The sequence below is a fragment of the Myotis lucifugus genome, unplaced genomic scaffold (genome assembly GCF_000147115.1).
Source record: "Myotis lucifugus unplaced genomic scaffold, Myoluc2.0 scaffold_20, whole genome shotgun sequence".
In the NCBI taxonomy this organism is placed as follows: Eukaryota; Metazoa; Chordata; class Mammalia; order Chiroptera; family Vespertilionidae; genus Myotis; species Myotis lucifugus.
In genome coordinates, this window is record NW_005871068.1 from 5,004,214 (window position 1) to 5,017,167 (window position 12,954).

General features: G+C 43.1%; 1 protein-coding gene across 1 annotated transcript in view; it reads left to right on the forward strand.

Moving 5' to 3' along the window:
- Positions 1–2,877, forward strand: part of LOC102438783 (melanoma-associated antigen B10-like) — a 10,307-nt gene extending 7,430 nt beyond the window's left edge. Inside the window, exon 2 of the mRNA XM_006085679.1 lies at positions 1,983–2,877. Coding sequence (XP_006085741.1) covers positions 1,983–2,877 — 895 coding nt within the window. The remainder of the gene's footprint in view (positions 1–1,982) is intronic.
- Positions 2,878–12,954: the final 10,077 nt, after the last annotated feature.

The following is a 12,954-nucleotide window of genomic DNA, read 5'->3' on the forward strand; positions in this document are numbered from 1 at the left end:
AAGGTAAAGGGAGGGTGGCTATAATGGGGAGAGATTCAACCAAAGGTATTTGTATGTAGGCACACATCAACTAAGAGATGCTCTTAGTTTACTTTCCCCCTCCAGGGTCCCAGGTCTTGGAGGAGAGAAAGTGATGCTGAGCATCCAGGTGCGGGCTCTCAGACCTGCGGAAGGGGGACTCCCAGGCTCCCAACCAAGGGGGCTTCCCAGAATGCAGCGCGAGACCCCCGCGGGGCCCGCCCCTGCCCCTCCCCCCCCCGCCCCCACCAGGTGCTCAGACGCACAAGGCCTGGCGGTTGACGCCAACGCTCTATTCCCTCATTTCCGTCTTGGCGTTTCCAGGGAGTGAACGCTGTGATCTGAGGATCTGAGGCTGGTAGGCCTCGGGTCAGAGAGCGAAGTCCAGTCTCCCTTCGTGGTCAAGGAGTGGAGGAGAAGACCCGGAGCGCCCGGAGGTACTGTCAAGCCCATACCCCTGCCCCTGCGGTCTCCCTGGGGAGGAAACGGCAGGACTCTCACTCCCTGGGATGGGGAGGGAGGTGGGAGTGAAGTCTTGGTCTAATGGACCAGGTTGGGGGGTCAGTCTTGGTCTAATGGGGTGGGGGTCTTTGTTTTATGGTGGTGGGAGGTCTTGGTCTAATGGGGAGGTCTCAGTCTCATGCAATTGGGGAGGCTTTGTCTACTGGGTGTGGGGTTTTGTTGTAATGGGTGTGGCCTCAAAAGTGTAGACTGAAAACCTTAATAATTGCTTAGGACCAGGAATCCCATAGGGGTGTATAAGAGATCAATCAAAGGACTTGTATGCATGCATATAAGCATAACTAATAGACACAGACCCTGGGAGGTGAGGGTATGTGCTGGGGGATGGGTGTAGATGGGGGGAGGTCAAATGGGCAAAAAGGAGATGTGTAATACTATATGTAATATTTTAAGCAATTAAATAAGAGATCCTCACTCATTTGTGGAATAAAATGAACAACATAAACTAATGAACAGAAACAGATCCACAGACAGAGAAGCATGGATCAGAAGTTCAAACCCCAGAAGGAAGATAGGGGAGAGCAGGGGTAAGGGGGAGAGATCAACCAAAGGACTTGTATGCATGCATGTAAGCATAACCAATGGACACAGACACCAGGGTGGTGAGGGCTTGATTGGGAGGTGGGGGAGGCAATTGTGGTATCAGGACATATTTAATACCTTTGTCAATAAAGAAAAAAGAGAGATCCCATAAGACACTGCTCCTGATGTAGCTCTAGAAGCCCATCCCCAGCAGGGTGATGAGATAGGGCTCTCCCTCACTTCCCCCAGGCCTCACAGGGGTAAGGCCATTGGGGTAAGGAGTTTAGTTCACAGTGGAGAGGGGAGGAGGCCGGGCCCTGCCAACAGTGGGTCCACAGGATGATCCTGTGAAGCAGAGGATCCTCCACCTCAGAACACAGGGGACCCACAGAGCTTAACCCCGCCAGCCCTGCCCTCAGCCCAAGGTGCACCCTCACTTCCTCTGCAGGGTCGTAGGGCGGAGCAGGAGCCCTGTGGGTGCCTGGATCACTGCCCTCAGACCCTGCAGACATGGCCTGGGTTAAGGTCCCGTTGCTATGTCCCTGCTGAGGGGCAACACCCCCCCCTTCTCACTTCTCCCCTCCTCCCAGGGGGCCCACCATCCCTTTCCTTTTCTTGCCACACGGGTTGCCCGCCTGGCCCCCTTTTTAAGTGTTCCTCATGTCTTCGGGGGAAAAAAGAAGTAAACCCCCGGGCCCGAGAGAAACCCGACAGGCCCAAGTTGGAGGCTGGGAGAGTTCTGATGCCAACCTCTTCAGAGGAAGGGGATGAGTCCTCCTCCTCCTCCTTTTCTTCTGAGGTGTCTTCCCTGGGCACCCCTGAGCCTGCGCTGTCCCAGGAACCTCAGGGAGCCACAGCAGCCATTAGCTCTCCCCGCAAGGAAGAATCGCGTGGCCGTGCTTTGATACCACAACCACCAGTACCGAGAGCCAAAGCGAGAGCCAGAGTGAGAGCCAAAGCGAGAGCCAAAGCGAGGAAAGTGCAGGTGCCTCCGGGGGAGGTGCCTCCCAGGCAGGTGCCTCCGGGGGAGGTGCCTCCGGGGGAGGTGCCTCCGGGGCAGGTGCCTCGGGGGCAGGGTCATGGTCTGATGAGCCCCGCAGGAGCCCTCTAGACCAGAAGGCGATGCTGCTGGCGCAGTTCATGCTGCGCAAGTATAACATGAAGCAGCCCATCACCAGGGAAGACATGATGAAGCACGTCGTCAGGAAGCACAAGTCCTACTTCCAGGAGATCCTCAAGAGAGCCACTGAGCTGATGGTGCTGGTCTTCGGCATTGATGTGAAGGAAGCCGACCCGGCCGGGCAGAGCTATGTCCTGGTCAGCAAGTTGCACCACAGAGGGGATAGCAGTCTGCATGGGAAGATCATGCCCAAGAAGGGCCTCCTGATGACCATCCTCTGTGTGATCTTCATGAAGGGCAACTGCGCCACTGAGGAAGAGATCTGGGATGTCCTCAATGCGATGGGCATACATGCTGGAAAGGAGCACAACCTCCACGGGGAGCCCACGAAGCTCATCACAGAAGATCTGGTGAAAGAAGGGTACCTGGAGTACCGCCTGGTGCCCCACAGTGATCCCCCGAGCCACGAGTTCCTGTGGGGCCCACAAGCCTACGCTGAGACCAGCAAGATGGAGGTGCTGGAGTTCTTAGCCAAGCTTCATGATACCCAGCCCAGCGCCTTCCCACACTGGTACGAAGAGGCCCGGCAGGATGAGCTGGAGAGAACCCGCCAAAGATTCGCGGCTGTGATTCGTGCTGCCTCCCCGGCCTGTGATCTTTCCAGCACCCATTTCAGCAACCCCCACATGTATTGAAATATGAAGCACTTCCCTCACTCTGTGCTTGAAGTGGTGGTGGGGGGTGAGGGGTGCTGGGGGGGACGCAGTGCACATCATATCTGTGCTCCTGTTCTGTTATTAAACGATTGCTTTACCTATTGTTGCTGAATGTTTTCAAATGCTGTTCTTTAAAACAAGTGTAACTAGCGTCAGAATCTAAATGCACAAATGATATTGGTTATGGATTTAACATTGTTTATGAGGCTTAAGTAAGAGTTTTGCTTTTTACTGAAGAAATGCAGTAACCTTCCATCTTACATAGTGATCTGGAACAAGACAACATGGCATTAGAAATGTATTTCCTTAGAAATGTGACAGAAATGAGTGGCAAAATAGTTGTGATAAAAAATGTATTGAAATCTGAAGCACTTCCCTCACTCTGTGCTTGAAGTGGTGGGGGGGGGTGAGGGGTGCTGGGGGGAGCGCAGTGCACATCATATCTGTGCTCCTGTTCTGTTATTAAACTATTGCTTTACCTATTGTTGCTGAATGTTTTCAAATGTTATTCATTAAAACAAGTTTAATTAACATCAGAATCTAAGTGCACAAATGATATTGGTTATGGGTTTAACATTGTTTATGCGGCTTAAGAGTAAGAGTTTTGCTTTTTACTAAACAAATGGAGTAACCTTCTGTCTTACATAGTGATCTGGAACAAGACAACATGGCATTAGAAAATGTATTTTCTTAGAAATGTAACAGAAATAAGTGGCAAAATAGTTGTGATAAAAAATCCAGAGAAAAGTAAAAGATGATCAATTCTTGGTTTCTCTTATTCCTTGTGTTCTGCTGTTCTATAAAATAAAAGTTATATACTTGCACTTGCTTTGTTTATTCAAGTACATAACAGAAATGAAATCATGATGAATTGTTACTGCCTTTTTTAAAAAAAATTCTCAAGCATTGATTGAGCATCTGCTCTTGGGAAGGCTCCATGGTGGTGGTGGGGGGGGAACCAGGGGGGGCGATGGTAAGAAAAAGAAGACAGAGCTACTGCCCCCAGAATGATGGAGGCTAGAACCAGCTGCAGTAAAAGGAAGATGGTGAGATACCTCTAAGACAATAATCCAGTGAAAAGTATGAGGAGGGGAGAAGAGGGAGGTCGTGATAAGAGCAGACAATCTGGGGTCTTGGGAAGCCTCAGTCCCTTCAGTGGGCGGTGATGCTATGTGGAGGTGGGTGGGGCCTCAGAGGAGGGTGTGAGTGTGGTGAGCCAGGGCCAGACCCTTGCGTGGTGGGTCTCAGAGTTGAGGAGCTAAGCCTCCAGAGGAGAACTGCTTTTAGCAGCGCCTGGGATCCTGGATGAAGCAGAGAGAAATCTCCCCGCGCGGCAGGGATGGAAGGTGCCCTGGGCTTTGGGCCCAGAGCAGAACACAAGGCACAGACTCATCTCCAGGGAGTTTCTGAGAAATCAGGGCAGTACTTCCTCAGGGCGGGGTGCCAGGGAGCCGCTGTGCTGGCGCCCCTTGCCCTGGGCTGGGAGAAGCAGGGTGTGCTCCATAAAAAGGATCTTAGCCAGTTTATCTTGAGCAAAATTTGTCAACCTCTAAGGGAGGCCTTGATTTGGGGAGAGCTTAAATGAATGAAAAATGGGGTGATTCAGAGCAAAGGGCAGCTGGGAGGGAGGAAAGGAGAGTTGTTTTTGACACACATTTTAGGAGCTTTGTGTTATATGCAGATGAGGGGGATCCCCTAACATCCAAATTAAATACTGTGTCCTCTAAGAGGAATGATTTGCTGAGGTATTTTTTCTTGCTAAGCAGAATTTTTGGCAGAGTTGTTAGTTGTTCTTTAGCACTGCATATATCTCCTGGATTAACACAACAACAATACAAAGAAAAAAATCTCAGCAGGAGGGTGGGTCTTATTTAAGGTCCAAGAAAATCATAGTAGTAATTGCCATTCTTTGCAATCTCAATGCACACCAGTCACTGTGCCAGGTGCTTTACACACACCACACACACCCCATCAGTCCCAGAAGGAAGGAGGCACCAAGCCCAAGTCATTGATGAGGAATCCGAGGCTCAGAGGGTTTGGAAAGGTTCAGGATTCACAAGGCTAGTGAGTGACAGAGCCCTAGTCTGAATTGGTGAAGAACCCACCCTGCTCCACTCCTCCCAGTCTTGTGTCTATTTATTCATTTCTCTTCTCACTATTCCATGATGTTTCTCAGATGGTAGGAAGCAGAGGCCTGTGGCTAAAGTACTGAGAGCAAGCCTAAAGAAGGGGTGAAAATGAGAATGAAGCACAGTGTAGGGATTGTCTGTGGTTCATTTACCCAGGGGCCTCCTGCCCCCTCCCCCTTGGCTCCAGGACAGCTGCTCTGCCCTGGGCCCAGCACAAGTGCCCAGCCCCAGCCCTTTCCTGCATTACAGCGCCCTTCCCCTGGGTCTTCCCCAGGGCGCCTGCCTCCTGTCCACACTGGAACCTGTCCTGCCACCCAGCTCTTCTCCACATCCTCCCTGCAGGCTGCACCCTGCTCCCCTGAACACACAGCCCATGCCCCCTGCCTCCCCAACCTGGAGCCTCCCAACTCCCTGCAGGGTCCCTCCTTCTCTGCGGACCCCTCTGACAGCAGCCACCCTTTCCATGGATCCCTCACTTCAGATGGGGACGTTTGCACACCCCTCTGGCTGCTTCCACCACATTCTCAGGGTTTTCAATCTGCTGATGACTAGAGTCTGACTTGGCACAGAATCTACTGGCTCTTTGGAGTAGAATTTTAATGGGCTGAATTCTTTGGGATTGGCCACAGACTACATAGGCCAATAAATAAGTTTACCTTGTTGGTCAAAACTAAAGCCTCTTTTGTAAAGAGCAGATGAGAAAAGATCATAGAAACCACTGAGACAACATCTACGTAGACAGAATTTCTAAAAATCCAGGAGTCTATGTAAACAGAATTTCTAAAAACCCAGAAAATGGCTCCATGACAGAGATGATATCCTTGGTAAGAAAAGGAAAAAGTCAACGTTCTTCCACTGCCACTTGTGTCTTTGTTTTCCCAGAGAGAAAATCTGATTTTAGGTCATAGTGCAAATAGTCTCATTGCTCCAAACTTCCAACAGCATGAATGAATCACAGTTTTCTTTCTTTACTACATTCCTCTAAAAGTCATTCCTCTCCTCAGAACTAACCACAATTAAAATTTTGTGTTATTTTGTTTTTAAAAATGTTTTAGTTTTCAACTACGATTGCCATTCAATATTATTTTATATTAGCTTCAGGTGTACTGCATAGTGGTTAGACATTTATATGATTTATAGAGTGATCTCCCCAATAATTCCAGTACCCTCCTTAGCACCACACATAGTTATCAAAATACTAGAGGCACGATGCATGAAATTCGTGCAAGAGTAGGCCTTCCTTCCCCCGCTGCTGGCACTGGCTTCCCTCCAGCACCCGAGACCCGGGCTTCCCTCGCAGCTCTGACTTCATCTGGAAGGTTGTCTGGAAGGACATCTGGTCTAATTAGCATATTATGCTTTTATTATTATAGATTATTGACTATATTCTCTATGCTGTACTTTACACCGCTGTGACTATTTTGTAACTAAAAACTTTGTTATCTTAAAATGTATTCTAGACTTATCCTTACATAGATGTGTTATAAAAATACATTGTGACTTTTTAATATACATGCATAATAGTGTACATATTGGTCTGTCTCTTGCCTTTGTCACTAAAATGAATGCAGGATCTCTCAGTGAGAGCACATATGGATCCACCATTTAACTACTCCCTAAAATTCTAAAGTGTGTATATGCCATCATCATTAATCATTTTCCTCCGGATGCACACATACGTTGTTTGCCATTTGTTACTGTGTTTAATGGAACTGAAATCAACATCATTGACACGAGTTCTTGGGCAAATATGTATGTTTTCTTCAAGAAAAGACAGCAAAGAGCAAACTGGATTAAAGTGGAGATAATATGATTGCAAAGTTTTATGAGTATTGCTGAAATTCTGTTCTAATAAAGCTATGCTGATTCATATTCTTACATGGTAATATATGTAAATAATTTACACTCACAGGTGTTTCATTTTATTAGCCTTTTAAATTTTGGTCAACCTTTTGGGTGAAAATATATTGTCTCAGTTATTTTAATTTCCCCGTTTTCTAAGTAGGTTGAGCAGAAAATTAACTTCATCTCTCATCCATAGAAAGCAGGATTTCTTCAGTGATGCCTTGAGTACCAAAATTCCTCCGGGCATGCTTTAAAATTCTAAAATGCCAATGACTTTTTTCCTTTGACTCTGAGAAAGAAGGATTTGATCAGAATGACTGGGTACCAGGGAATGGATTCAGACAGAATACTGTCAGCTAGTGAGGAACATCGGGACAAACCCAGGGAGAGAGCAATGACCAGAGTCCATGAGAGGGATGATGAAGTGCAGGTGTGCAGGCCTCTGAAGGCCAGGATTCCATGACATAACCTCTACCTGCTATACAGTAGTTATAAGTATTTTAGATGTGGAACCTCTTATTCCAACTCAAGCCTTCCCCAGAAACCCAATCCACGATTAGGCCTGGCTGCCGTGGCTCAGTGATTGAATGTTGACCTATGAACTCAGAGGTCACGGTTTGATTCCCGGTAGGTCAGGGTACATGCCTGGATTGTGGGCTCGGTCCTCAATAGGGGTGTGCAGGAGGCAGCTGATCAATGATTCTCATTGTTGAGGTTTCTGTCTCTGACTCCCTCTCCCTTCCTCTCTGAAATCAATAAAAATATATTTTATTTATTTATTAATAAATATCTGTCTTTGTACAAATTGTACTTCTCATCTGAGATCCTTAACTTCACTTGTGTGCTCACTGAATTCTTTTTTGTTTTTTAAGTATATATTTTTATTGATTTCAGAGAGGAAGGGAGAGGGAGAGAGAGACAGAAACATCAATGATGAAAGGGAATCATTAATCGGCTGCCTCCTGCACACCCCCTTCTGGGGATTGAACCTGCAACCTGGGCATGTGCCCTTGACCAGAATTTAACCCAGGACCCTTCAGTTCAAAGGCTAATGCTCTATCCACTGAGCAAAACCAGCTAAGGTGATAGGTGAATATATATATTTAAAAACAAACCAATCAATGATTTGAAGGCAGATAGGTCTGGGTGAAGAGGGGACTGTAAGCTCATTGTCCTGCCCACTCAACACTTCTTCATCCCTCTCAGGCAGTGAGCCCTGAAACCCACACAACTCTGGTGTTTCCTAAATACTACTAAGAAAGCTCAGTGCTGGAAACCCTTCTCTCATCCTTTTGGGTCTTGCTTTTAAGCTTTGGTTGTTGGGCCCAAAGCAGCATTTACTGTTTGGCTAATCTTGCCTAACTGTTTTGGAAAAACACTTCTGACTACTGTATCTGATGGCCCATGAATGCTGTGGTTTTCCACTCTGGTGAACAGGAACTATTGCCAGTCTTGTGTGACCTCTGGAGTTTCTGTGGCCCTCATCTCCCTAGAGCAGTGGTTCTCAACCTTCCTAATGCCGCGACCCTTTAATACAGTCCCTCATGTTGTGGTGACCCCCAACCATAAAATTATTTTCGTTGCTACTTCATAACTGTAATGTTGCTACTGTTATGAATCATAATGTAAATATCTGATATGCAGGATGTATTTTCATTGTTACAAATTGAACATAATTAAAACATAGTGATTAATCACAAAAACAGTATGTAATTATATATGTTTTCCGATGGTCTTAGGCGACCCCTGTGAAAGGGTCATTCGACTCCCAAAGGGGTCGCGACCCACAGGTTGGCGATCCATGGGTTGAGAACCACTGCCCTAGTATTTTGTATTGTGAACTCTAGCAACCTTGGCCTCCCCAGATTCCAAGCTCCATCTCTTCAATTCAGGGAAATTATAAACTCTGCCTGAGTTCCCTCTGCTTGCACAAAGGCCTGGAATTTCTCTTAAAGCATTAAGCTGGGACAATCACAGGGCTCACTCCTTATGTTTCCCAAATTTCACGCATCATTATTCTTCATTACCTGGTGTGGTATCTTGCAAACCAGTGTTTTATGTTTTATATATTCTTCATCTTGATTGTTCTTATTGTTGTTATTTCTGGCAGGAGGGTAAATAAAGTCCTTGCTACTAATTTTGACTGGAAACAGAACTTGCCTACCTCAAAATTTCATATAGGTGGAATCATACTGTCTGTTCTCTTTTGTGTCTGACTTCTTTTACTTGGCATAATGTTTTTGAGTTTCATCCATGTTGTACCATGTAAAATAAATTTATCCTTTATTGAGCAATATTTCTTTATTGAGTACTATTCCATTGCCTAAGAATTCCATTTTTTTGCATATTCATGAGATGGTCCTTTGTATTGTTTTCAGTTTTTAGCTATTATGAATAGATGTGCTATGAATATTTGTATACAACCCCTTGTACAGACATATATTTGCATTAAATTGTTAGAAGTGACATTTCTGGTTCCTAAGGTGGGTGTATGTTTAATTTTATGAGAGCCTTCTTGAAAATTCCAGAGTAGTTGCAATATTTTGCACTCAAACAATGTATGTGAATTCTGTTTTTTTGACATCCTCACTAACATTTTGTGGCATCAATTATTTTATTTGTAGCCACTCTAGTGGGTAAGTGGTGTTGTATTACTGTGATTTTAATTTGAATGTTCCTGATGTGCTTGAATAATTTTTCAAGGGCTTATTGGCCATTTATCTTCCTTTGTGAAGTGTCCACACCAGTTTTTGCCCATTTTTATTTGTTGGGTTTTTTTCTTTTTATTATTGAGCTGTTGAAGTTGTTTACATATTCTGGAAATAAGTCATTTGTCAGATATATGGTTTATCAATATCTGATGTAACTTGCTGGTTTGCTTATTAGTTTTCATAATATCTTTTGTTCAGCAGATTTTTAAAATTTTGTATTATCATTTTTTTATTTTAGTTATGTGGCTTTTGTCTAAGAATTCTTTGACTACTTCCAGCTCATGAAGATATTCTCCTATGTTGTCTACTAGAAGCTTTAATCTTAGCTACAAATTTTGGGTCTATGATCCAACACAAATTAATTTTTTTTGGTATTAAGTTGGGTAGTAGTCAAGGTTCATGTTCATCCAGTACCAACTCATTTGTTGAAAACATTTTTATTTCCCCATTAAATTTATTGGCTATTTTGGTTGAAAATTAATTAATCATATAAATTTGATTCTATTTCTGAATTATCTATCCTATTTCACTAATCTATTTATCTGTCTTTAGGATAATCACTGACTTCACTACTGTATTTTAATCATAAATATTGAAGCCAAATGGTATAAACACATTAACTTTGTTCTCCTTTTTCAAGATTCACTGACTAACATATTTCCTTTTATGTTTCATATAAACTTTGGAATCAGCTTGTTGATTTCTATAAGAAAAGCCAGCTGTAATCTTAATAAAGATTATTTCAAATCTATGGAATGATTTTGTTTCTTCTTATAGTTTCAATTTCTCTATTGAAATATTTAGTTGTTCACTCAATATGTTTGTATTTTCCTTTAAATCTTTGGACACATTTATAACAGGTGTTTTAAAGTCTTTGTTATTTTCATGATCTCTGATTTTTCTCCTGATTATGTTATATTTCCCCTATTGAGTCATATTTTCCAGCTTCCTTGTATACCTAGTAGTTTTTTAATGGTATCTTGTGAATCTGTAGATTTCATTTTTCTTAATAAAAAGTTTAGGCGAGCAGTTAATTCATTTACCCATCATATTGTTTCTTTTGAAGCCCATTGCCAAGCTTTGTTAGGATGGTCTATGGTAGCCATTATTCTGGAACTACATTAGCCCTATTCCTAAAACTTAGACTTGTCTGAGATTCCACTGAATTATTTTGGGTGTTCAGAGAACTCTCCCCTCAGGCTATTCAATACTTAAAAGTCTCCCAGCCATGTTTGTCTTCCAATAGTTGTTCAGCTCATTGCTCTCAGTATATTTTTTAAAACTCCCCTGGTACTTGCTCTTTGCCCAGCCTCATGGCACCCTGCCTTTCAGATGAGCAGTTTAATGTTCAGTGAAAGCTGCAAGGGGATCTTTCTATAGATTTCTAGATCACTAACTCTACCCAGCTCTCTTCTCTCCAACAAGTTGCCCTGCAAACTTCAGCAGCCTTACTATTCCCAAACTCTGATCACTGTGTCCTTACTTCATTGAGTATATTGTGTTCTCTTTTGGCTTATCCTCCCTGCACTACAGTCTAGACAACAAGCAGAAACACAGGGTGATTTGGGGAGCCTACCTCATTTGTTTTCCTACTTCTATGGATCATAATCTTTTTTTGACTGTTTTTCAGTCACTTCATATATTCTGCATATTTTAAAAGTTATTTACAGCAACTAGAAGTGGAAGTTCTGAGTTTTTTTATAATGGCTATTTTTTTCAACATTTTATTTCAGACTACTTTTAGACTTATAGGAAAGTTACAAAAATAATATAAAAAGTTTCAATAGATCCCTCACCCAACTATTCCAATGTTATCTTAGATAATTACTGCCAGAACCATGAAATTAATGCCCTAAAAGCATTAACCAAATTAACTACCTCATTCAAATTTCACCATTTTCCCATTACTATCCTTTTGAAGGATCCAAATCAGTGTCCCACATTCCATTTAGGTGTTATTTCTCCATGTACTCCTACAATCCACAATAGTTTCTCAGTCTTCCCTTGCTTTTTATGACATTGACAGCCCCAAAGAGTACTGATCAGTTGTTTTGCTGAATGTCCATCAATTTGGTCCTGCCTAATGTCTTCTCATTATCAGACTGACTTCATACTGCCTTGGCGAAAGAACCATAGAAATGGTGCCATGTGTTTCTCAGTACACCATATCATAGGGTTCCGAATTTGAATCTCTCTCATTACTGCTGACATCACACTTGGCATTATTGGTGGTCTCTGCTGGGAGTTTCTACTGTAAATTTATGATGATTTATCCTATAGTCGACAAATGCCCTGGGGGGGAGATATTTGAGACTAGGTAAACGTGTTCTCTCTTCAAACTTTCTGATTCTAGCACCCATTAATAGATCAAATGTGCTGTAATCAACACTGTGGTATTTGTCTAATAGTGGTTTCTATTTCCCTTCTTTACATAGTCATTAATAGCAATTCCAAAAACTACAAGGAAGAGCTTTCATGTCTCTTCCATCTATATATTTCATCAAGTATTTATTTATATTATTATGGACTCATGAACTTTTTATTCCTCTGGTTATAGTCTATTAGCATTATTTTGTTGCTGAAAATGTTGGTTATTATAAGCTCCTCTTTTTAAAAACACATATTTTTATTGATTTCAGAGAGGAAGGGAGAGGGAGAGAGATAGAAACATCAATGATGTGAGAGAACCATTGATCAGTTGCCTCCTACGTGCCCTCTATTAAGGATCAAGCTTACAACCCAGGCATGTACCCTAACTGGGAATCGAACTGTGACCTCCTGGTTCATAGGTCCATGTTCAATCACTGAGCAACACTGGACAGGCAATGGCAGCATTTCTTAATTATTTATTTCTAGTTATTCTTTACCAATAGACAACATCATTCACACGGTGCATGTGTATGTATCAGAGGTACCAGTGATCATAAGGATGTACCAAAACTATGTATCCTGATATTTAAATTACAAAACTGTCTCTGTCTCATGCATTCCTGTGGTGCTTTGTTTATTTGGGTGAATGTCTCATATTTATTCACTTTTTCCCACATACTGTTTCATATACAGCAGCTAAAATGTTTCAGATTGCTGCATATACTAAGGTTCAACCTGGTCATATGCATTGGGTTTAATTCTTGAAACAAGGAACTTAATGTCTCCATTTGGCCATTAAAACCAGCTGAAGCACAACTATTTGTCCTGATGTTGATGATGGATCCTTTACTGTTGGTGTCTTTTAAAAAAATTATTGTTGCCAAGTAACTGCAAAACTCATTCAGCATTGCTTAGGATAAGCCCTCTCCCTATTAAGAAGAAAAAGATGACAGCCTGCTGTGCGAACAATAGGAAACTACCTTTATCATTCCAGGCACAAA